Source organism: Elgaria multicarinata, chromosome 4, assembly GCF_023053635.1.
Source record: "Elgaria multicarinata webbii isolate HBS135686 ecotype San Diego chromosome 4, rElgMul1.1.pri, whole genome shotgun sequence".
NCBI lineage: Eukaryota > Metazoa > Chordata > Lepidosauria > Squamata > Anguidae > Elgaria > Elgaria multicarinata.
The window spans coordinates 51041965-51068864 of record NC_086174.1 but is presented as its reverse complement, the minus strand read 5'-3'; the positions used below and the strand labels follow the sequence as shown (position 1 = coordinate 51068864).

Below are 26900 nucleotides of genomic sequence, written 5' to 3'. Positions count from 1 at the left end.
TAAAGTGTCTCCTTTTTGGCATTTTTTTTTAAAAAGGATATTATGAATAAAGGAAGATGTGTTTGCAGCATGGCTCCGTTCCTGGTACCCTCCCAGTATGAGAAAATGCTCCCAGCCCACACTCTGAACTGGCTTCATGATGACGTCAGATAGTCAAATCTGACTGCCACATGACACCATCAAAATGGCCATTCAGCTTAAGGCATGGAAACTTGATATTCACTTTGAATTGGCTTCATCCTGCACTGCAGCCAAATCTGAATGGCTGTGTGATGTTTCCATATTTACAACATGAAGCTTGACTAGTGGGCATCACAGTCCCAAGGACAAGAGCAGAAATAAGGAAAAAGGCAGCAAAACAGCAAATAAGGGAGGGAAGGGCCATAGCTCAGTGTGATAAAGCACATGCTTTGCAGGCAGAAGGTCCCAGGTTTGATCCCTGACTTCTCCAGGCAGTACAAGGAAAGGAATCCAACCTGAAACCCTGAAGAGCTGCTGCCAGTCAGTGTCAATAATACTGGGCTAGATGGACCAAGCGTCTGACTCCGTATAAGGCAGCTTCCCATGTTCCTATGATCCAAAGAACCCTAAGCAATTTTCCACTCACAGAAAGGGGCTTTCTTGCATTCTCCTGCCTGTGCAGCCCCCTCTGCCTGCTCCTCAGCATTAGCGGACCCTTCAGAAAAACATGTAATGTGACACAAGAGGCTACAGGTATGGGACAGGGAAGGGAAATGGCAGAAATCCAAAGCTCTTCCCTGGGATAGTGGAATTGACTTCTGCTCAAGCAAAGTGTTTTGTTGTATCCAAGCCTCACGCTACAAATAACTGATGTGGAAAAGGGTAAATACTGCCGGGGGTGGGGGTTCAATCAGACGAGAGTTTTATCGCACGCTCACTACCGCCCACTCATGGGGTTTCACGTGTCCTTTAGATGACAACGTCTGCTGCCCTCTCCTTCTTGCCTTTTTTCCATCGCAAAATGGACCTTTTTTAATCCGACATTTTTTTGGGAAACAGAATGTGCCTCCATTTCCTGGTGTGTACAGGAAAAGCGGCGTGATAAAAATGGCCCCCAAATGGGAAAAAAGAGGAAGTATTGTGGGACAGAAGCAGGGGCAGAGGAACAACAGTAGGGAACTGTGATTTCCCCCGTCTGTTGGAGCTCTGGGAGTGATTCAGGCCCCCACATACAAACTTAACATGTCTACAGTTTGGCCTGGAGAATATATGGCACAGTAAAATACAACATTTTTTTTAAAATCAACCTCAGCATTGTTTTTTTTTAAAAAAAGAAGTACATTTTAAAGTGACATTTTAATTATGATTGCAAAATTCTTTTACAAGTCTGATATATTAATACTTGTATCAAGTCATCTGAAGCATGAAGCTCTTTGTAGGGATGCCAATTTGAAGTTTAATAAGGTAGGAGATTTCATCAATTATGAAACCTATTAAAATGTTACAGTATTTCAATACATGAGAAAAGGTAAACGGTATTTAACAACAATCGTTTTTTTTAAAAAATTATCACTACAAAACATTGGCACTACAAAACTAAATGTGGATGTTTATAGAGAAGAATAACCACTTGTACTTTAAAGTATTATTTAAAGTGTTCTTCATCTGTTTAACGGAAAAAATAAAAAAATATTTTTTTCAAAAACACAGCTTAAACATATTGCCCGACAGGCAGACTGTTTACAGTAACGTTTCTCCATTTATGTCAATTTCTTTGTAAATCAGAATTTTTAAATAGTTTCGGCTTTATTATTGCACATTTATACATCAAACATCAAACAATGCAGTCCCAAAAATATTTACTCAACTTGCAAAAGGAAAGGTAACATTATTAAAATAAAGAAGCAGGTATTAAAATGAAAACTAACTGGTATACACACAATGCTACACCCAAACTAATGAGGCAGTTTCGTTTGTCTGTTTTTCTTCTGCCAAAGATGTTAATGGCAAAATGCGTCCTTTACACTCACAGCAAACACCGAAAGTGCTCAATGTTAATACAAAGGTTAATTTTTTAGTAACCCCTGCTGAGTTCATTCATGCTGAGCTGTGGTACTTATCTTTTGTAAAAGCAGTGTGCTGATCTGAAGAAGTGCAACATTTCTTTCATTAAGTATTATGAAACATGTGTGAGTAGGATTATATCTGTCAAACTATCAAAATAATGTTTCCATTGATGGACTCGAAATCTTCCAGGATGTATCCCAAGTCACATGATGCTCTTGAATGTAAAGGTTTTCACTGGGATCTGTACATTAGCAAATACATTGGCTTGCGTAAACAGTTCCACAGACAGAACAAATAACTCTTCTTTAAGGAAGCATTATGCCACCTTTTTCATCACTTTGAGGAGCTAAATGGATAAAAGATTTGCTCTTAAAAAGATGTTTTTTGTCCAATGGTTTTTTTTTTTTTACACTTGCTGATTTATAACTACTCTGGAAAACAGTAAATAAAAGCAAACACTCATCAATAGAGTTTTTGGAGAAGAAAAATGAAGAACTTTATAAATGTGGAGTCCCTGAATCCAGAGTACTTCTTAACAATTTTATTATTTTCTCCCTCCAGTTTCCAACTATATCCATTCTAAAATAATCAATACATGTTAACTATTAAATAGCACTACGGTGATGCTCTAAATTACTGTATTTATTTATTTAATTACATTTTTATACCGCCCAATAGCCGGAGCTCTCTGTAATGACATTTTGAAAGCTGAGCAGCATCCATGTTGCATCTCAGGACACAACATTTCTTTCAAGACTTGCACAAGAAACAGACAAGTCAAAGACCCAACAAAGGTCCCAGCTGAGCTTAATAATTACAGTATTGTGCTAGAGTAAAGAAGCCACCAATCCTGCTAAATTATGCAAACTTAGAAATGTGAATTGCCAATACAGCTATTGCACAGCTTACAAGAAATAGAAATAGGGACAGGAGAACACACACTGTTTGAATGTCATATTGGCATAGTATACCACACCACTGAAATTTTAACTCATGTAGATTATTTTTAAAAAGTAATTTGCGTTACTGGGATAAACCCAATAATACTTACCCAATCATCACTTTTTCTTTAAGCTCAGCATCTGTGCCATTCACCATTGATTCTTGGTTTTTATCATTTTCTCTGTCTGGACCATCACCTGAGAGACCCAGCAAAGTTCGTACCCGTTTTGACTTCACATCCAGTATTGTGTCAGTGTATCCCACCTCTTGCAGGTATCTGTATGAATATAAACCATACTAGTTGCTCAGGAGCTATTAAAGATGTTACAGTCAATTGCGACAATCCAGCTAAAACTGATCCACAGTTAAGTGGAAAGAAGAAGAATGTGGCTGTGTGCTGACACAACAGGCTCACAAATCAGCTTGTACCAGCTGCGGTGGGGATTGTCTCTTGCGGTACCAGCCTCTACAGTCCCCAAGAAAAGCAAAGAGCTTCACTATCCATATATGCACAAATACATTATTTATTATATTAACAAAAAGGGGGGAAATCAGCCAAGACATTCTTCTATAAATCTAGAGAATTGTTTCGAGAGTTCCTGTGAGCGGAACTTTGCTCACGGGGCACACCTGCTGGTGGAAGGGTGGAGGAACGATTTTTTATGATTCCTGTGTTCCCCTGCAGCTCCTGAGGGTTGGAGCCCCCTCTGGAACAGTAAGGGGAGAAAGAAATCAGCAAAAAAAATCCCCCTCTTCCTTGGTCCAGTAGAAGCCTCATGGATAAAACCGAGTGACTTGCATGCAACTCTTTAGAGAAAATTTGCTAGGATCAAAGTCTCAAACAAAGCAATTTTATAAGAATCCCCATTGTGTCAACTGCCCATTTTGTCACATTACATTTCCTTCTAGTTTCCTTTTTCAGTTGAACACTGTCTAATAATAAAGTCTGTTTCACACAGACTTACACTGGGGAGAAATATGTGAAAGGTGTACCTTCCATAGGGTTGTATTCAATTAGCCCCTCCCATCAACAAAACTGCTTCTGACAGCAGAATATGGAGGGGGCAATTCCCTCTCCCCCATGCAAGCCTTCACACACCCTCAAAACCTGAGCCAAAGGTTTGGGGGACACTCTGGACCAGTTCATCTCGCTGCGCAAGCAGAAGTCTGCTTGCGTGATATTTGATTTCACCCTCATTTATTCCTGCTTTAAACTTTCCATTTTCATTGTTCATGATCTGACAAGCCAGAGTTAAAGGTAGGATCCAAGGGGGCCCTACTGCTGGTTCCTGGTGCGCGTGTGACCCTAGGCGATGTAGCTGTTTTAGGAACAAGCTTCCAAGCGGCTGGAAATGCATGGGGAAGGACTGTAGATCTGCCGTAGTGGTACACATGCTTCTTGTGCAACGGTTCTGGGTTCAAACCCTGGCATTTTCAGGTAAATCTGGGGAAGATTCCTATATGTGTAAGTGATATTGAGGTAAATCTCCCTCCCCCAATATGGTGCCATCCAGATGTTTCAGACAGCAACCCCCATCATCCCTGACAAATGGCTATACTGGCTGGGCCTGATGAAAGCTGTAGTCCAAAACATCTGGAGGGCACCACAATAGGCAAGGCTGATTAGATGAACCAATGGCTCCAACATTTGTATCCACATGGTATATCTTGTGGATATTTCTATTACACCAGCCTTGCACCAGCAAGCAAAAGTCGAAGTGAGGTGATTACCTTTTAACTTAGCCGCAAACAGGGTACTGATGCCCAGGTTTGCCTTGCTCAGAAGCATTTGTGCTCTCTTAAACCTACAAACAGGGATTCCCTGCGATAAAACACTGGCAATCGCACGCATACGTTTAGAGTTGCACTCTTTTGGAACTGGTGTTATGCAGTGAACGACGACGGGAACAAGCATAATAGGACAAGATTGCAAACTTTTGGGCAACTTACTGTCTGAGCAACTGCCTTCCTTGTTTCCATATTAACTGACTATTTGGCTGTGACTGAACTTCGGTTTCATTCCCTTCATCTGAAAAAAGAAAACAAGACAAAACCCAGTATAATAATAAAAACAGAGTGAGGTGTTTTTCAGTGTTATCAAGCCTATCGTCCAGCAGTGACTAAGGAGCCATCTATATGATGATGCTTTATTTATTTTATTTATTTATTTATTTATTTATTACATTTCTATACCGCCCAATAGCCAGACCTTTGGTAGCGGATTCCCTCAAAACCCTGAAGCATCGCTGCTGAGAGGCAGAATTGATACAGGGCAGGAGGGAGCGTGGGCTAAAAAACACAGCACAGGAGGTCGTTCGGCTTGTCAAGCCTGCCCCCGACTGACCTGCATTCCCGCACTTAACCTGCACTTGGATCCGTCCCTAGCAACCCTTAACCCAGACTGAAGCCACCACTGAAAAACGAGGAAACAACGCTGTGACCATGGAGCAACTGAAAAAATCATGGTAAAACGACACCGTGAAAAAGCGCAGTTTCAGGGAGAAAAGTCCGATGTGGCTGCAAGTCGGCGGCTGCATCATATAAACAATGCAGCACCACTGTGCAGCCATGACAAGCCCTAAGTAATCAGAGCTGTCCAAATCACAGTGAAACACAGATTGGGAAAGTGTAGAACATTTTACTGAAAACATAAAAAAAAAGAAGTGCATTCGACATGAACACAGTTTTGGATCTCCTTTTTCTCAGAAAGTTGTGTATAATACCATGCTTTAGAAAAAAAATTAAACAAATATTTATGTCTTTCGATGTACATTTAATTCCTATAATTCAGAGCAGAAAAATAATATATTTTGGTAAGTTACGCTTCGAGCATTCAAAAATCTTTATTAAGAAAAAGAGTTCATGTGTAAGGGATGCTTGTAGAAGAGGCTTTCATCACGCCTCATTCACAGAATTTTATGGGGGTGTGGATTATGTCACCTTCCTCTCATAACCTTGCCATGTTTCCCCACAGCTTTGTCTTTTCTGCTTACCACAGAAAATGCACTATGGAGAAAAAGACGGAATAGCTGCACGATGGGTTCTAATTGGTAGTGCTAGAGCCCTCCGTCTGAAAGCACCCAAAGAAACAAAACTGATTTGCACTACAGTGGAGGAAGAAGCCAGATGGAGAAACTCCTGAGTTAACAGCTGGAGTTTATATTTCCCAAAATGACTGGCACTTTCTTGTTACCAGTGATCCTAGGTGCATGGAAACCATCGTATCACCAATCTGAACACAATTCGAATGTCTGCAAACCCTCCTCCTCCACATCATCATAAGACTCACTATGCGGACATCGTGACTGAAACATCCAGTCAGCCTTTTCCTACCCACCCCTGCCAACCTGCTTTTAGTAGTATCTTGATGATGAAAATATCTGGTGATCTCAAAAGTTTTATGTGATCTTTGGGTTGGCATTACACTATATGGATTTTGGATTATTTTCCCTTATGGACAATATGGCTGCCTTTGTTGTTTGTAAGATTAGTTTTTTGGAAATTATGGAGCTATGTATAGCTTGAGGAATGGAGGATGTACAGCTGCTAAGGGTTTTTTCCTAACACGAGGTACTGTCCTAACAGGATAGGCTACTGTTCATTAAAAGCAGCAATCGGCTTATTAAACAGGTACAAACTTTAAAATAGGTAACAAGTTGAAAATGCCTAAGAATGGCGTTCTTAGGTCTGAGGAATCTACAAGCAATAGCTCTGCTCCTATGTATGAGCCTCTGGCTTTTAAAAGAAAAGGTGTGATGGAAGAACAGATATTAAGACATAGTACAGTTGTACAGTTGGCCCTTTAGGAAAAAAAATATTTTCCTCTACTTTTGTTTAACATCCTGCGTGATGATGACGGGTTCTGGAGAACTGAAAGCTTGATCACTATTTTGAGACATTTTAATTGACCCTAATTAAGGTATTGCCCTTTTATGCATTTTCCAAAATATTAGTGATTATCTGAAAATAAAACAGTTGAAACACCTTCCTAGGTGAGGCATGTAGAGAATGGATGAAAGAGAAAACAAGGTGGAGGCCCCAGATGGCCATGGGTACCTAAAAAGGGGACAATATTGACAGACCTCTTGCCTTTCTTTAGGTCTTAGTAGCCCTCTCTCTTTCCCCTCTGCCACAGATCTGCATACATTCCTTTTAGCTGTATCTGCTCTCTCCATGATATTATCGTCTTCAGCAGTATTATTCAGTAGCCAATAACTTCCTCATTTCATGTTGCCCACACCTCTTAGGCACCTGCTTGCATCTGCTCCCCTCCACATGTCCTCAGCAGTCTCCTCCCTCTTGCATGCAAGATGCTTTCCCTTTGCCCTGAGAGGTGCCTGCAACTAAAATAGCTGCAGAGGGTAGGGATCGCTCAGTCCATTGGGGAGGATACCAGGAGTCACAAAATACATGGGAATCTTTGTTGGAACAAGAACCACAACTGAACTGTTCAAGAACTGCATGTTAGGCTACTCCTGCGATATATAATGGCAAACATGACACAGATAATGGTAAAGAAGCCACAATTTACCACCCCTGGTATATATAATGGTAAAGATAATGATGTATATTGTGCAAGTTTTCGTGTGTGTGTGTGTGTATCAGTTTTCTAAGTGAACCTGGAAGGAGACTTCTTGTTTCTTGGAAGGAGATTTAAGCCATTCTTCCTGTGGGTAATCTGCACTTGGGCTGGCACCTATTCTGGTGGACTGAAAAGATAATTGAGCACTCAGATGGACATGAAGGCTCCAGATCTTCTGTGCAAGGCCTCTGTTTGAGATATTTGTAATCTGTGACTGGGGTCGGCTTCTGAGAGGGATCCATTCTGTATAAACGTTTTTTATTTTTAGATATTCCCACTTCAAACAAGTCCGTATTGCTTTTGTGTTTATTTAGGGTGAGAGAGCCTCTGAAAGACCTCTTAGGAAAGTGAACTGTCACAACCCTAACTCCCAGGGTTTTGCTCCAAAGCTGTGCAAATATATGTCAGCTATACACCTTAAATTCTCATTTGTTAAGAATAGACCAGCTTTGAAAATAAAGCTGTGGCTCTCAAGTGTAAAATTTGCTGTGTCTTGTTAGTATCTGCCCATCATATAGACAGCATAATGTCCAAACAAATAGATGAAATTTTTCAGAGAACACTTGAAGCAGCATTTGAATAAAACTGAAGGATCACCTCAGTTATTCTTTCTTCCAGTTAAATTTCAAAGCACAGTGGATGAAAGTGCAGGAAATGGGCCCTTCATTCAAGCGTCGTTTGCTGAGAGAAGCAAAAGGAATTACAGCTGCTCTTATCTTCAATTGTTCAACAGATCACAAAGGGCCAAATCAGGTATGATGCTCAAAGCATAATCAGAAAGCATTTTTTTTAAAAAAAATTAATGGCAGGGGCAGGGAGGTACAGACTGATTTTCATCAAACTGCAGCACACATGTTTTTAGTTGGGATCACAGCTCAGAAGAAAAGGGTTAATCCTTCCCCCCATACATGTTGCAATTCCAATGAAAAACAGCCCTGGACCTGTGAATTTTCTTTAAAATAAATAAACAGAATTCCTTTCTAATGGCACATTTGGTGTCACATATAGTCTGATACCAATAAAGTTATCCATTTGCCCATTCAATCATCCATCTACCTCCAAAGTAGGCAGGGCTATAATAAACAACAACAACAAACTTTACCAGTTCCATATTGCCTTTATGTGTTATTAATAAATTCCCAACAAAGGCTGTAGTAACATAATTATCTTTTCCAGATATTTATTAAGCATTAAAGGAGAAATAATTTTCCTAGTAGATCCACGTAAGCTCCAGATTTGTATGAGATTTTATTGCAGATACACTGAGTCAATGTTTTTTTCTGGGTGCCTTCATTGAACATTGAGAAAGCAGCCTACGTGGCTCATTAAGTATTTTAATGTTGTAAAATGCACGCCCGGTTTGGACAATGCTAGTAACCAGGATTTAGAGGTGCCACAAGATTGAATGTGTATCCTTGCTCTCCCCTCCGACAATCAAATTCTCCCTGACCTTCTATACTTGGACTCCTCCAGTGTTGTTTGTGCTGGATACAACCCCAATTAAAATTGGGTTCTCAAAAGTGAGCTTGGAAGCACATCCAGTTTCATTTTAAGTCAGGGGACTACAGCTAGAGGTTAATGTTAAACTTAAGTAGACTGAGTGGGAGGGAGGCAGAAATTTGCATGCAGCAAAGCAAGGTATGAACAACCCTATTACTTACTCCTGATCCCTAAGTCCTGGTACTTATTACATCCATATCTGACTAGGCAGCACTCTTCCCAAATTGACAGCATTGTTTTCTGCCCGGTCTTAATTACTTCCCACTACACAAATCAATTCTTACCAGAATCATAGTTTGGGGGCTTCATATCTCCCTGATTCAGCTCTGTGCCATATTTTAACTTGTGGTATTTAGCTCTACAAAAGAAAGAGGAAATGAATTAGTGTGTGAAAATGCTACCTGTTCTTTCTTTGCAGCAGGCCATGAAATTATTTTGCCTCCACTCTTTTACACTGTAAAAAAACAAAAGAATATTTGCTGGAAATTCCTCCCTAAATCATGCTTTTTTAAAAAGTTCAGAAATGCTATAATCTATTTTAGTACTTGTTATTTGTCATTATTTGTCGTTTAGATATCCTTGATTTATAGGCAAATTATACAATAGACAAATTATTCTCACAAGGCCTACTCCTACAAAAGGACCAGTTTGGTTGCCAAACCTTCAATCTAAAGACCTGAAAAATCCAATCCAGCTGTGTTTAGCAAGTCTGCCAAACATGCACAGAAAAACTAGGAGTTACTGCCAGACCAAGAGACATAAACAACCAGCACTGCCAGAAAAAGCACGGAGGCAGGATCTCTGTCCAGAGAAAGCTCTAGTCTCACACTGACCAGAAGCATAACTCAAAAGGCTTACATAAGAAAAGGGTATTTATTTTAAAAGCATGATCCCTTAGACAAGAGAGGTTAGGGGGGCATATTTGAAATATAAAAAATGGGTATCCAATCAGGGATATCATGACACAATGGGCCAGTTCACACTCAAAATAAGCCAAAGTGGCTTATTTAAATTGTGGCACATGCCAGGCACGTGTGGGGCAGGATTTCCATAATTTCTGCTTAGATGTGACTTGTTGTGTTGTCTAAACCTGGGCAGCATGGCTTGTTGGAGAGGAAATAACTCTCCAACGACCCCCAAGCCCTGCCTCCTAGGTATGGACAAAACAACAAGTCACACTTGTGCAGTGATTATGGAAAATCCACCCAGTACATGAAGTGATTTAAATAAACCATGGTGGTTTATTTTGATCGTGTGAACAAGGTCTTTTTATCCTAGAGAAACCTTTGACAATGATGGCTTTGAAATATATACAAGCAGATACTGCAAATTGGTGGATTTTAAAGAAACTATAGCAAAATTGACTTAGAGGCCAGATCTACACCAAGCAGGATATAACACTTTGAAAACGGTTTGAAAACTGTACATGGAGTGTGTCCTGGGCCTAACCAGTTGTCACTACTGTTATAAACCATTATAAAGCAGTAGTGTAGATCCTGCCAGAATCTACTACATTATGCAAGTGCTTCTATCCCATCATCTCTTACCCTTAGATTCCTTTTTATATCAAAAATGCCATAAAAATATTGCATTGAACTAATTAGTTATTGGTTGGATCTTACTTCCATTTTCTTTTTAAAATTTCATTAATTTTTCAAATGTAAAGAAAAATAAACAAATGTCTTTCTATGAAGGAAAGAGCTCCTTCTGTTTATGAAAGGAACTGAGATCCAACAGAGTTTACTCTGGTGAAAAAAAACAAGGGAGAAGCAATTTTTTTTGCCAATTTTCCCATTAGCCCCCATGCCGCCTCTCACACTGTCCTACAGTTCTCCAGAGCAGGTTTTCGGGAAGCATAGGAGCTGCAGGGGAAAGGAAAAATCAGCAAAGATGGCCTCCCTCTCACCTTGTCCTCCAGCACCAACATCCCATGGGTGGAATTCTACTTCACAGGAACTCTGGATTCAACTCCACTCAGTTTTATTGTCTAACTCAATTGCATTCTTCACAAGACCCACAATATAAGGCCAGAATCCAAAGAGCCATAGAATTAGTTCTGTACTCCAAGAATACTGAACATTTTCTTGAACAGTTCCCTTCAATTGAGCTTGAAATTGAGGAGAATTACAGAAGCAGTTTAGAACAGCTTCAGAATTTGCCGTTTAATGTCAAAATTCCCGTTCAATTATCTCAAATTCTTAGGCTCACCAGAAGTACTCTTTGGATCTTAGCTTTTACGTAAACTATAAAAAAAATCCCTTCTGCTGTTGACTGTGTGCTTCATGCATAGTCAAGATATTCAGTAAATGCAGTGACCAGAAATGCCTTAATGTGAATTGGAAATCTTGCGAGCACACTTGGGCAAGTGAGATTCCTGCTGGGGAACACCCATCAGAACATTCATCAGATTGTTGATATATTACAGAGGTGATGCCAGTTTCAATCCTGAGGTCACTATTGAAGAGCAGTTTATTTTAATAGAATTGGGGCTATAAATAATAAACTAAAATTAAACTTGAGCAGTCAGGGTTTAGGGATCAAATTATTACACTGCACAGAAAGAATGGAATAGGAATGTTAAGGGTGTTATTTTTCTTATTTGCTGCAACTCAAAGCCTTCTACAACATGAAGATTAGAGCAGTCATATAAAAATTATGTGAAGTGCATACACGGAGAACCAGTTATAATAGTGCTGGGAGATCAGGGTTCAAATCTCTATTCACCCAAGAAGCTCAGTTGGTGGCCTTGGCTGAGTAACTTTCTCACTTAATATGACAGGGGCCTTAGCTAGACAAGGAGTTATCCCGAACTGATACCCAGGATCGCCGCTGTGCGTCCAGATGATGCACAGGGGATCTCAGGCTCAGGCAGGGATCAACCCTCTCTTGCCCCGGGATAATGGGCACCACTTTGGCCCCGGTTTTTCCTGCGGTCTCGGGATGAGCCCGAGACTGCGAGTGTGTGGCTCGTTGAAGCAGCTTATCCCCGGCTTTGCGTGATTACTCAAGCGTAGCTGGGAGCTGCGCACGGGGCGCAGCGCTCCCCAGGAGTGCTGCACCCATCCGGGCTAGGGTGGGGGGAGCGGGGAAATATATATATATATATATATATATATATATATTAAAAAAAAAACCTACCTGCCATCTCTGGAGTGATCCTGCACTGCTGGCCCTTTAAAACTTAAAAAAATTGGCAGGCGTGACAGCTCTCCTCCAGAGCTCGTCACGCCTCGCATGTGAACGAGGGCAAGATCCCGCAATAGTTGCATCTTCCCTCCCCTAGCCCGGATTTACAGGTAGGTCTAGCTAAGGCCAGGGTTGTGGTAAGGTAAAGTGAGGAAAGGTCATCTGCGCCAGCCCTGAGCAACTTGGAGAAAAAATGTGATACCAATAGTAGTAAATAAATAAATAGGACTGCCAACTGATTTGACAAACATATTACTAGCTAAGTATTGTTAGCTGACTAATCATCTGCCTTTTAACTGATTAATTCTGTAAAAAAAAGTCAATTTGTATATTATCAAAATCTCAATAAAGATGTTGAGATTTAAAATTTAACAAACAATAGCTATCTGCCACTGTTAGAAGGCATGAGTCATGTTTATACTTCTATTCCCTCTTATATACAGCCACACACCAGAAACAAATAGCCTCCAAAAATGGAAGTGTCTTAACTTGAGGCGCCATCAATTAAAATCTGCTCTCATTAATTAAAACTGTTTCCACCAATTAAGCAACTAAAGGTTTAGATGGTAAATCTGCTAATGAAATCTGTTGAAGTATGCAACTCTCATAAACAGACACTAAGGTAATACTAAACAAACCATCATTTGGTGCTAAATTAAAATGATGAAATTATTCATTCCAAAATGTGAAAGCACATTAAGTGCTGTTGCACTTTTAAAAAGTGCCTGAAGCACTGACTTGTTTTTAACTAAAAATCCTACTCAGTGTAAATAACTGGGTAGCCCAAGAAGCAAAATGAAGGATGCATGAACAGCTACTCTGTATATCTTTTTCATAAGCAACAGACTTTGAGTAGTGATATTACCTTCTTCTTAATTATTGTGTCTTCCTGCTTTTCTCTCCAATTGTAGTATTTCTTGGGGCTGCCTCACATAAGGTTTCTTACAGGAATATTGCTTTCCCATAATACACATGTGACAAGTATATATTTCACTTAAAGTGTAGGAAGTAGGAATTGTGGCTCTGATCCACCAAAGGTACAGCCTGATCCTAAGCCAGATGCGCCTAATTCAACTGAAATCAATAGGCTTAAGCATAAAGTAAATGTAAAAAGATTTGGACTTTTCACTGTGATGAAGGCTGCCGAATGGAAATCAGTGGAATTTACTTCACAGTAAAAATTAATAGGAATGGACTGCACATTTCATTGGAAGCAATGAAATTAGTCATATCTAATTTAAATCCCACTGCATTCAATAGGACTTAATCACAACCAGCTAGCTAGATCTGAGGCTGTAAAGTGAACCTCATGCACCTTCCTCATCAGATTTTTTTCTTAATTGGCCTGGATTTTACTTTGTCACCAATGGAAAAAGGGAATGTAGAAAGGATGCTAGATATTTTTTCTGATTATTTCCCACATTACACTTCATATATTCTGACGGCTTGATTGCTCCTTCAGGCCTTTTCTGGGTGAAATACTTTTTTAAAATTATAATTTAATTATGGCATAGGTCTTCTCTGAACTAAACACAGTTCAGCTATGTCAACAACAAGCAGCTCAGATTACATTATACATAATTTCAAACGATTTGTTCCAATATAGATGGCACATCTGTCAATATTGTTTTATCAACAAGTGCAACAGACAGCTGTCAGTGGCTTTTTAAAAAGGCACATGAGCAATTTATTTGTTGTTTTTCCCATATTCACTTAGACTTTTCAAAATTTTATTGGAGATTTTAGGACACTAAGATTTAAGGATAATTATTATAGAAATTAAAGCTATAATTGAATAGTTTCTTATTTATCCTCTTTCAAACTGACATTTTAGGTCACCCTTTTCTTATCTATGGATATAGTTGCCATACGTTTTTAAAATAACTTGATGGACAATATCCAATCTATATTTCAATCAGACTGGATTTAAACCAAGCCTCAAGGATGGGCAATATTATAATCTGGGTTAGAGATATAAAATTTCTGGAAATTTTGAAGCCAGAGGAGTTTTATTTCGGGGGGGGGATGGAAATAATTGGGGGACATTTTAAAAATGCAATATTTATTTATTTTAGTGCCCTTTACCAATCTAAACTCACTGTGTTACTTTAGGAACATTCAATGTATTATTTATAATTTGGTTTGCTCATCAAATTATCATGTTTGCTATATTAAAATTAAAAGTATAGTTTATTCATACAATCATTACAAAAGTATTAATTGAATCTACTTTTAAATGTTTTAAATCTTTGTTACGAATGTAACTACAAGTTGCTGGATTCTAGTGAATCTTGCATCCCTTATTTTTTATCTGTTTATGAGAAGCGGTGAAAATGTTAAAGTTGAAAACAGAAGAAACCATCAACATTATAGTAAAACAAAGAAAATTATTATCTTTTCTAAATGTTCTCTCTTCCACAGTGTCAAATATATACAGAAAGAACTAGTTTTCACAGAAGAAGAATTGAGGGGGGAAAAGAAGGAACCAATACTAAAGAAGTACATGAAACTTAGTCTAAACAGTCTCATTTTCTGAACTATCAGAAGTTTCTACTTCTTCTGATCCTTCATTTTTACCATTTTCATGGACTTCTCACAACGGAAGGTTTGCCCTGATAGACATTTTATTCACCATTCGAAAATAAAATATTTTATCATCCAAGATTTTTCCAATTTTTTCAGAAAAAGGCAAAACAAAAACAAAAAAAACCCTCCTTGGAAAAATAGTTTTTTTCTCTGAATTTTTCCAGGTCTCCCCCCCCCCCGCCCCGTCAGGTCTTCACACCTCTAGTATGAATTCCTTTCTATGTATGGCTGTTTGCGTGTGTGTTGTAAATACATAGTTTCTGCTGACTAGTTAGGAGAAAACCTAGTTAAAAGCTATTTCATATCTTTTGGGGGAGGGGGGAAGAGGAAGGAAGAATACAGATCAGAAAGTCAATGTTCCCCCTTCAAGCAACTCCTGTATTCATATAATAACTGTCAAAAAGCAGAGTACCTTTCTTGTTTAAGAGCGTATTCCAGCATTTTTATTCTCCGCACTAGATCCTTCTTCAAGTTCTCTTGACCTTTTCTTTCCCCTTGAAGGAAGGCAATTTGGGCCTGAAAGAGACAACAGCTTTACACAGAAGTATTTAAAGAAAACCAGCTCGCTTCCCTACAATGGTTCCATGAGACAGTTCTTGATAGCTAAAATGTTAAATAAAAAGCCAAGTCCTTTGCCCACCTGTAACCCATCAAGTAATTGTATGTTTACAAGGGTTACAAAGGGCAGAATCCAATGCTACCTTGCACGCTTGTGGCCAGCCCTGAAGTTTTCAGTCTGCACATGGCCCAAATCATCATAACGCTTCCAGGGGCAAGCCGCAAACTGAGTGGAAAAGCTCATTTTTGTGAAGCGCCCAGAGAGCTTCGGCTATTGGCCGGTATAAAAATGAAATAAATAAATAAATAAATAATTTCTGGAAGGGGCAGGTCGACAGATTGCAATTAAGGCTGTACATGCAAGGACAGCATCGGATTCTGCCCAAAGCGATAAGCCTGTCCATCTAACAGTGGCAGCACATACACTTTACTTGGGGCAGATTTCATATTTTCAAAACATGCCCACTTACCAAATAGATATATTTGTGAATGCCTCTGTAATAGGATGTCTAATATATAGTGGGGGAAAGGGGCTGCTAAAATAGTAGATTGATGGCATTAGAAAACTAAGTTGCAGGAGTTAATATTTTATTATTCTCAAAGGAAAAGAAAAGAGGATTAACTTTTTGTGAGAAATAAAGGCCCAGGAAAAAAGTAGGGGGAAAACCCATTTTGTTGGGGTTTATTCCTGTAAATTTTGAAAAACTGAACAATTTGGATTATGAAATATTTTCTTTTAGGATGATGAACAGAATGTTTAAGGCAAGGGGTTCATATAATATTACTGAGCCTCTACTTCCCAAAAATAATTTCTAATTTGAAATTTCTAATGTCTAAAAACTACACAAGAAGATGATTTTATGTATGACTAGAGATGTAACATTTCTGGAAATTTTTAAGTCATGGGAGGAAATCCTCATTGTAAATTTTTACAACATAGTTATTTGTTCCACTCCTTATTACAATTATTAATCTAATCTACATTTTACTTGAAAATGGTATTATTCAGTCACATGTAACCACAATACATGAAAACACACAATGGGCTTTTCTTAATGTTGGTACAAAGTTATTTGCCTGGCTTAAGTGCAATATAACAAGCATCGTAACAGTGGTGATGAACCCAGTGCTTCAAAGGCTCTCATAAACAACAGTATATATCTCTGGTGACAAGAAAATGCTCAGAAAATATATTCCTTTACCTGGTTTCCAGGTAGCTATTGCAGCAAACATAACAAAGTGTCTTGTGGCACCACAAAGGCTAACAAATTTATCCTGGCATGAAATGCATCTGGTGAAGTTGGAAGAGTCTACAAAAGCTTCTGCCAGAACAAGTTTGTTAGTCTTTAAGGTGCTGCAAAAGACTCTTCGTTGTTTATCTGATGTAAACCATCTAAGTTCTTTAAATTGGAACAGGGGGTAGGGGAAACCTGACAGTATGTTATGCCCAGAAGAGATGTAAACCAAAATGTGACTTTCAAGTATTTAACAGTATTTTAATAGGAGTGAAAATTGTATTTTGGAATGTACTAGGACCGACAGACTGTTAAGGGCATTCTGCAGCCACTCCTAAGGAAGTTTGCGACATTCAGACTTATATATATATACATACACACACCCTACAAACATCATCAAGTGGTTTTGCAAAATCTTTTAGCTATAAGGTCATGACAGTCCAGTTGTCACAATTTCATAAGTGCCTGGAACAGGCAGGGGTGTGTGAAGGAGAGATATTTAACTGCTTTCACCATATGGGTGAAGTGCATACAGTTCTTCCAGCCCAACTTCATTCAACAGCCCCAAAGGAGAAATCCATCTCAAAGTATCTCCCAACTTAACATGAATCAAAATAAATTAAAAAATACAAAGCCCCAATCAAATTTCAATGATTAAAGCACAAATATCTTTACAGTTATTGCTTTAAGGCTTAACATACTTTATGCTGCTCTGTTCCCAAAGCAAATCACTTTGGCATGGGAGTGCTCAGAAATAAACCTGGCACTATGTTCCAGTCTCCATCTCCACCCACAGTGCTACCAGCTCTTTAAATACAGGGCAGCACTGAGCTGCTGCCACATGTCAGACCGCACACAGCTCTGTCCATTTTTTTTTCTATCTTAAGAGTTACTGGCCCTATTCAAGCACAATGAAGACAGACACACACTCGAAGACGTGCCAGCAATACCAGCTGCTGTACTTGAGCACAAGGATCTAGGCTCCCAAGTTTCTGTTTCCAACATCGTTTTGGACCTATTTTTCAAAATACCCATTTCACAAGATTTGAAAATTAATCTCTCTACTCATGAAAACAAAGGAATTTGCCCCATGCTGAATTTCTTACAGCAAAGGTGGTATAAAAGCAAGCACAAAGATTAATTGCTACTACTTCCCCTGGGCCACAACTACTAGAGATGCACAAAACTCAATTTGTCTCGTTTTTCCAAGGTCTGACTTGCTGGAATGAAATTCCTCCAGAGAATACTTTATTCTTTCAGATGTTAGGTTATTCCTTGATCCCGGAGGGCAGATTAAATGAGACTCACAAACACGGATTTTTCTGGAAAGACTGTGGGAAATTCCACTCAGAATCTGGATGTAACCAATTGTCACAAACCCAGAGACTGCTCTAAGTAACTCAACATGGTTTGCACACCTAGGACTATGTAACTAAAGCTAAGAGACTTGACTAATATGATGTTGCCCTAGAACTCCCCAGCCCATTTTCTCAGCAAGGAAGGTTCCATTTTCTCTAACATGGACATTTTTACTGAGCATACATATGCCATCTGTTTATTTATTTTAAGAGCTGATTACCAATACTGTTTTATTGCTCTATTAATATTATTCAACCTTTAAAACTCTTTTAAAAGATGAGCTTCCACCTTATATACCGCCCAGAGAGCTTCGGCTATGGGGAGGTATATAAATGTAATAAATATAATCATCATTATCATCATCATCTATTGAAAGCTTGTTGCACAATCTGAATAGTTCAGACTTCAATTTCTGGAGCCATTTACCCACTGCACTCAATCTTCTATCCAAATTAGCATCCTGGTTTAGCCCAATGCATACAGGGTGTTGGTGGTGCACACACACAAGAACTCACACACAGTGTATGATTAATTGTGCTCTCTAGCCATGTAATTATTTCTGTAATAAAGATATAGCTAAGGGAGGGGTCACATGTCACATGTCTGGGGTGCTATCAATGCTTGTTTGTCAGCAATATATGTATAGCCTGAAGGAGTGTGGTATTATTAGAACAGTCAATGGTTACTAAAACAAAATAGAAGACAGAATAAATTGCGATCTAAACAGATACAAGATCTTCACATATATTTGCATTCTATGTCAATAAAGATTTCAAATGACGCAGAGTGCACTCTATTCAGATGCCTTTTATTGACAGCTTTGGCTTGGATAAAATGGTTGAACTAATAAGCGAAAACTTGGAAGAAATAATAAAACTGCTGAGGTTACAGCAAGCATCACTAGCAAAGGTAGAGGAGTGAATCAATGCCTGAGCAGCATTCATTCCCAAGAAGACAAAGCTTCTTTTTCTAATCCATCTCTAGTTGTGTTAACAACTGGTGGGACCAGTTCGCAACAACTGGTGGGACCAATTCGGGACATGTATCTCCACTAGCATTCAGACAATTCAGCGGGACCTGGGTGAATACTGTAATGAAAACAGGGATGCACGTCTGCACCACATGTGTGGATGGCTGCTTTTATGTGTGGATTTTAAATGCCAGATTGGGACAAAAGGCAAACCCCAAAATGGTAGGAAGAGATCAGATACCTATTTTGACATGCAAAATACAGCTGCTGTATGCCATTCTTTTTTCCAAAGACATTTCATTTTTTAAAAAGTTTAATCTGAAAAACCCCCCAACTAATTAACAGTCCATATCACAATATATGGAACAGTACTGAATTAAATAATGGAAAGTATTACTACTTAACTAATCTTAACCTACATACTATGAACAAAGACAAGAAGACCATTTGAGTTTTAAGTGAATGTGCTATATGCCAAACAAAACCAAATCTTTAGAAAACAGCTGTTTAGCTTTTAAAAGCAGAGGAAAGCATCAATCAAAATCACTATGTGTTGGATCCAGAGTTGCATTTAGCTGTTTTCCACTTGTGTTGCGGGGTGGGGAATTTTGCTGATTCTTCCTCCTGGTGTCCCCCTTGTGTCGCTTGAAAAAGTGCACCCAAGGGGTGTAGGGACCCCAGAACATATTTTAAACTTTGTAAGGCCGCCTTGAGGCCCAGCATTGGGCAAAAGGCGGGATACAAATAATAATAATAATAATAATAATAATAATAATAATAATAATAATAGAAGTAGGAGGAAATTGCCGCCAGGTGGTGGGTCAGGGACCATACACTCGTGCAAATTCTTTGCCCCACCTACATCTCAGGGATGGGGAAGTTTCAAACTGCCCTCCACACCCACTGAAATTAGATGACAGAATCGCTGGGTGGGGGGAGGGCCTGCTCAGTGCCCTGCCAGCAGAATACTCTCCTGGTGCCTTCATTACTGACTTTTGGATTGTTTTGTGTGTGTGTTTTTAACAAATCTTTTAAAAACTAGTTTTAACCCTGATTTCATTATACATTTTTTATATAGTGATTTTAATGTTTACTGTGATATTGTGTTATTTTGTATTGCTTTTTGGGGGGGAGGCCATGCTGTGATTTTTTTAAAATTTGAAGAAAGGTGAATACATTTGTTAAATACATATAAACATGCCATTACTCCTTGCATGAGTTTTCTTCTGTTCTGAGTTCTAAAGAGTAAACAATTCTTTTCTTGACTGTGTGCAAGAGCACCCTGGGAAGGAGTAAAGCAGGTTTTACTTTGGTAATGAGCAAGCGGTTCAGTCTTAGGGGTACAAACGTCTATAACATCTCACTTTCATTTCACTGAAAAAAGAACAGTGAAGAGGACTGGTGGGGTGTTAGACAAAAAGTACTATTCATTTGTGGCCAAAGACTGCTTAAACCATCTAGTGTTCTCAGAAACATTGCTATCACAGTATGAGAATTTCCCACTCACACAAACAGTGGGACAAACAGTACCTCTGCATTTATAATACCATCTGCCTGCTTGCAGTCTAGCGTGCTGCTATTCCTGAAAGGGAGAGATGAACTTTTAGATGTCACCTTTCCAATATGATGCAGTTTCACATAGATAGATAGATACACACACACACACACACTAATACAATTAAGTAACTTCAGAAGAAACCTTTCAAAATTGTACAATGTTGATTGTTTTATCACATTCATTATTTGGATGATGGCTGTGCAGAGCAATTCTGTGCATGACTACCACAAAGAAAATCCAATTTGGTCCTATGTAATTTACTCCGAAGTAAATGTGCGTAGAATTGCAGGTTGTGTTTCTGAACTGCTTTAATCCAAAAGAATATCCTTCTTTGTGATCATGAAAGCAGGTCGTCTACAGCAATTCAGAGAGCAACTTTAGATATAGGTAATTCTGCAAATCCTTTGTGAAACATGCAACAGGGATGGGGAAGTACCAGCCTGTTGGCCTTATCCAGCATGGAGAATGGCTGATGTTTCCCCATCCCTGTTGCAGAGCTCTCCAGAGCACCCGCTGGAGCAGGCAGGCCCTCCTGAGAATGGAAAGGGAATGGCGCAATTCACTGCTTCTCCCGCTTCACTGGCTGATGCGAGCACCTCATCTTGCTTCATTGGAGGGCTGAAACTGCCGTTGGAGTGGCTTTACCTGCACTGTACCTTCCAGCATCAGGAGGAGGCAGAGCAAGCAAAGCATCCCTGGCCTAGGTGGTGACTGGAGCTCTTCATCTGCAGCCTCAGCTGGGACCGCTTTGCCTGCGCTGCATCTTCCCCCTTTGGAGAGCACGCTGTGCAAGCAAAGCCACAGCAACCAGGGCAGCAGCTGGAGCACTCCTGCAGCCACCTCAATTGGGGTGGCTTCTTTCTGCATGAACTTTCCCCAGGAGGGGAAAGCCAACACACAGCAAAGCCAGTACCCAGTTGAAATGCCAGCTGGAGCTCTGGGTACCAGATGATACCAGGGCATAGCCATGCCACTTCTCATCATTGGGCATACTAAGGGCCCCCAAACCGGTCCCTACTAAATCATTATATAATGCTAAAGTCTTCCACTGAATGGGATCTTCTTGAATCCATAATGTCAGCAGCTAGCCACTCAGAAAAATTCCAGAAATTGCATGTCACCTAGTCTTCATATCTAAGAAACATTGTTGAGCTTGATTTTTTTACTTCTTGGTCCAATAAGACCAACCAATATTAGATATTTCTAGTTTTCTACTTGTAGAAAACTGAAGGGAGAAAATTTAAAAAACTGGAGCTAATGCTAGACAGACTAGGATTCTTAATTCTATGATCATAGTATCTTCCGCATCGTACAGCCAATGAAATTTGAACAAAGACGATAAAATCACAACATTGTCACAATTTAACAGCTTTGTTAATGTTATGCACACTTTCTTGGAAGCAGTAAGTGTACATAAGATTGTTTGCTTGAGCCAGATCTACACCAAGCGGGATATGACAATTTGAAAATGGTTTGAAAACTGTATTGGAGTATGTCCTGGGCCCCAACAGTTGTCACTAGTTATAAACCATTTTAAAGCAGTAGTATAGATCCTGCCTTGGCTGATACAAAACAAGCTTAACTGGCTGTATTGAGGGAAGATACTTCCACATTTTTAAAGAGAAAATAAAAATGATCATAATATGAGGGGGGGGGGGAATCAAATGGAAAAACAAACACTTAAGTAACTCATCAGCACAGACAATACAAAGCAAATGGCAGGAAAAATCCGGGAACCATAAGCCCTATATACACAAATCCTAGATAGCTGATATCTAAACTAGTATTTATCTGCTATTGATCTGACTATTTTTCCAGTCAACTATGTGGTAGGCTACCATTCCATGTTGTACTGCTAATGAGCATCTTAGCTCATGTTAGTTATGGATGATAGGGGAATTACTATTGTTTGCTTCAAATGATACACTGACCTCTCATGTGGAAGAGTTGCAGAGGCGATTCTGCAAGATTAGATAACTGTTCCAGCAGCCTTTCCCCACACTGAAAAATGGGAAGCAGTGAAATTTCACCTTTTTGATGTTTCCTCTCCTCAATATGAAGTCTAATCCTGTGCATGCTTACTCAGTAGTAAATGCCACTGAGTTCAAATAGGGGCATTTTTCAAGTGTGTAAGGAATTGTGGCCTAAGTTATGTTCAAGCTCATACATTTGCACAACCCTATTTATATCTACCATATTCTACTAAGTTGACGTTATTTTGGTGGCTTCTTGTACAGCCTAGAATGTAAGAGATGTCCCAATCCTCCTGCACTTTGTTGCTTATAGTATACCTTCAAGGCTTTTAAGAACCCATTTTTGTATATTTGTTTTTAATGTTCATTGTTTTTAACTTTTATAAGCCACCCAGAGAGCTTCGGCTTTGGGGCGGTATATAAATGTAATAAATAAATAAATTAAAACTTTAAATATTTGGTGAAGGCCACAGTATTTAAACCACTTGCTGAGCCAAACACCCACTAAAACTACTAGGTTTACTCCAAAGTATGCTGTTTGAAGATCTAAAGGTTCAAAACGTAAGAACTAGTAATTTTCCCCAATCCTTTCTATAACTTCAGGTCAAGGCTTGTGGTATTACTCCAAGCTGTAAAAACATGAAAAGCACAAACCTTATATCCCCCACATCTCATCTTAACTTTGCATATGGATCCTATATTGAGTGAACATGCATATATTAGGAATTGAAGAACCAGTCTATTTCTGGTCAATGTCAGTTTTACATTTCATAGAATAGCAGAGTTGGAAGGGGCCTACAAGGCCATCGAGTCCAACCCCCTGCTCAATGCAGGAATCCACCTTAAAGCATCCCTGACAGATGGTTGTCCAGTTGCCTCTTGAATGACTAGTGTGGGAGAGCCCACAACCTCACCAGGCAACTGATTCCATTGTCGTACTGCTCCAACAGTCAGGAGGTTTTTCCTGATGTTCAGCCGGAATCTGGCTTCCTTTAACTTGAGCCCATTATTCCGTGTCCTGCACTCTGGGAGGATCGAGAAGAGATCGTGGCCTTCCTCTGTGTGACAACCTTTTAAGTATTTGAAGAGTGCTATCATGTCTCCCCTCAAACTTCTCTTCTCCAGGCTAAACATGCCCAGTTATTTAGCTCATTCATAATTTGCTCATTCATAAATCTGCATACATACCCTAAATACATTTTTTCACATCTCTAAACATGTTTTATCCTAAAATATGCATTTTAGTATGTTTTTGAGCTAGAACTGCAGCGCACAATTCAGAGAAGTGTGAAATGCCAAGGATAGCTGTGTTCCAATCCATAAGTTAGTCAAGGAAGCATGGATAAGGTTGGTTTCAAAATGCAGATGAAACAAAATCCTGAAGCATCCCTAATGCAGTTCCTTCCATTTCATTCTCTGTAATATATAGTTTGGCACAAGACTATGCACACATGGTATACATACCAAAGAGTTACTTCTGAAATCTTGAGATTCACTAAGCTTGCTGCAATTCCGTACAGTAGGCAGACCTATTTACACTGTCTGTTTACCACCCACAATGTCCAAAGCTAGATCCTCCCACACAACTAAACAACTGTTACTAGGCATGTACACCTTATTCTAGGCTATCACAGGAAATCCAACAATTTGTAGTGCAGTGGCTAGGAGACTGAACAGTGCATCAGAAAATCCAGTTCGTCACACTTCAGCCATGAACTCTAGATGGCCGTAGGCAAACCATTATCAGCCACACACTTCTCCTGCAATATCCATCTAAATGAACCAATTGCAAAAATTACATCCCATGCCCCCAACATGCTGTCTTGTTTTAGCATGACCAATGAACAACATCTAGAGAAGGACTATGTAACTAGGGGTTGGTTTTTAAGGGCTTCTACTGAGTTCTATGGGACATTATTGCTCTACTAGCTTCAACGATAGATATGAGGTGGAGAAATAGGGAGAAGACCACTGTTCATCAAATGTACTGATCATATTGACCTACATTATACGGTTGTTATAAAGATTATTAGAAAATAACATACATAAAGTGCTTTGAAAATTCTGAAATACTATATAAATTGCAAGCATTTCTCATGGTGGTCTATCCAAACCCAGCATCTCATCAGGAATAAAAGGCTACAATATAACTGCCAGAATTACAGACCATTCAGCCAACATTCAAAAACAAGGCATGGGCAACTTGTAGCCTTCCAGACATTTTAGCCTACAACTTCAATCATCCTTCACCATTGGCTATGTTGGTGAGGACTGATGAGAGTAGTAGTCCAAAACAAGTTGACCACCCCTGGTCTATATGTACCCAACACATTCATTCTACAGTGGCTAAAGATAGCATGACTGATAAACGTCTTGATCGCTGGTAATAAAGGCGACAAACTCCTTCTTGAATGAGTAGCACTTGGGATGGCAATTAATCACACCCTGGCTCTCATTGGGGTGGGGAGAAAGAAACACAACTCTTGTTGTGCTGTGCCTTAAGGATAACATAAAAATCACAACATACAGACATCAAGTATCTATGCTCCATCAACCTGCCCACCCCAAAGCAGACAGGGCAGATCCAAGGGGGCAGTTGTCAGGAAGCTCCCAACTATGAAACCGGTTCCACTCCGCCAAGTACTAACCAGCAATTTACCTCTGGCTAGAAGTACTCGAGGGGGGGGGGACACTCTGCATGGTTATTACTGCACAGAGGGTTGTGTCCTGGCAGTGAAGTGTTCCTCCGACACTTTGAGACCAGCTATTGAGAAAGCACTCCCGAGACAGAGAGAGAGACAGATAGAAGCATGTATGGGTGGGGAAGAGATCTGTCTACATGCTGGGTGTTTTTGCACAGAGGCGTGATGAGAGGCGTCGTTGGCCCGGACGAGCCAAACCAGCCCGAGAGGGAGGGAGGGAGGGAGAGGAAAGAAAAGGAGCGGGACGCTACCTGCAGCTCCGCCCGCTCCGCCTCCCACTCGGCTCTCTCGGCCTCGAAGCGGCCCCATTCGTGCTGCAGGAAATGCAGGATGCCGGGGACGCTGTATTGAGCCCGCGCCGCAGAGGCCGGAGCCGGGGCCGCCGCGCCGCCGCCGCCGCCAGCTGCAGCCGCCGCTGCGGCCGCTGCCGCCGCCGCTTCCCCCGGCTCCAGCCCCGGCCCGGCCCCGCCCGGCGGCGGCGGCAGCAGCAGCGCGTTGTTGTTGTTGTTGTTGCTGAAGAAGACGCCGGGCCCCGCCTGCTCGTCCATGGCCGGAGCCGTCGTCGCGCCCGGAGAAGCCCCCAGCCCCGCCTGGGCAGCCCCTAGAGCCGACGCCCGCGCCCCGCCAGCGGCTGAGCCAGCCGCGTCTCAGTCGCGAGAAGCAGCAGCAGCAGCACTCTGGGCGCGTCCTGTCCGCCGTCAGCGCCTGACAGCCGCCCCCGCCGGCTGCGACGGGGCCCCGCCAGGGACAATTGCAAAACGCGCCCTGCGCGGGCGGACCCGAGGCATGCCGGGAAAGGTAGTTCCTGAGTGGTTTTCCGGATTCTAAAGGCCCGGAGGCAGTGGGGTAGAAGCGTCTGAAGGAGACGGAGGCTGGTGGCTGCGATATCAGTAGGGTGGTGAATCCGTTCCCGGTTTCAGTCAGAACTCTAAAGGAGCTGTCAAAGGTGCTGAATTCAAGGCGCGGAGTTCTGACTGGTCCTGGCTGTAACCCAGAGCGGATTCACAGCTCCACTGACATCGAGCCACCAGCCTCCACTGCGCTTTACTCAGTCGAGGGCGGATAGTTTACGTAAATCTTAGGTTCCCTATCGCCACTGCCTCCTCTACGCTGTTTTCCCTGCTGTTTCTAAATATGTATCCATAAGAGAGCTGCGATATATATATATATATTTTAGGGCTGAGCAGACACATTTTTAGTGGTCAAGAAAAAAATAAGTAATGCTCTGGAAAATCCACTAAAAGCTCTGAAGTTCACATGGTGAGTGAATATATGCTACTTCTGAGCTGATCAATGTGCTAAACTTTTAGAATTTTTTTTGTACAAAACAAAAAGCCAAAACAGAAGCACCACGAACTTTTAAAATGCATTTAAAACAAAAAATATTTCTCTTATCAAAGTGCATATAACCATGCAGGTGAATATATATGATCATGCTGTTATTATGCAATGGATTTCTTTTAAACAAAAAGCTGTATAAAATTTTTGCTAATAAATAAATGTGTTTTTCTATATTAGGGCGCAATCCTATGCATGTTTAGATAGAAAAAAGACCTACAACTCTCTTGCTGGCTGGCTGGGGAATGCTGGGAGTTGAAGGACTTTTTTCTGTCTATGCATAGGAGTGTGCCTTTAATTTCTAGCTATGAGCCTGAGTCACGTTTGACACTAAAGGGCAGAGTGAGGCAACCACCCTCCACACCGTTCCCTCTGACTTCTTC

General features: G+C 40.4%; 1 protein-coding gene across 3 annotated transcripts in view; it reads right to left on the bottom strand.

The window, feature by feature from the left end:
* STRN (striatin) overlaps positions 1 to 25827 on the bottom strand; it is a 61279-nt gene extending 35452 nt beyond the window's left edge. For 2 of the 3 annotated variants that reach the window (XM_063124273.1, XM_063124274.1), the window contains exons 1-5: positions 25431 to 25827; positions 15237 to 15340; positions 9337 to 9410; positions 4921 to 4999; positions 3080 to 3247 (exon numbers count right to left, since the gene is read on the bottom strand). In XM_063124273.1, the coding sequence (XP_062980343.1) occupies positions 3080 to 3247; positions 4921 to 4999; positions 9337 to 9410; positions 15237 to 15340; positions 25431 to 25727 (722 nt within the window). In that variant the 5' untranslated portion in view covers positions 25728 to 25827. The remainder of the gene's footprint in view (positions 1 to 3079; positions 3248 to 4920; positions 5000 to 9336; positions 9411 to 15236; positions 15341 to 25430) is intronic. The other variant, XM_063124275.1, reaches the window with a different exon arrangement.
* Positions 25828 to 26900: the final 1073 nt, after the last annotated feature.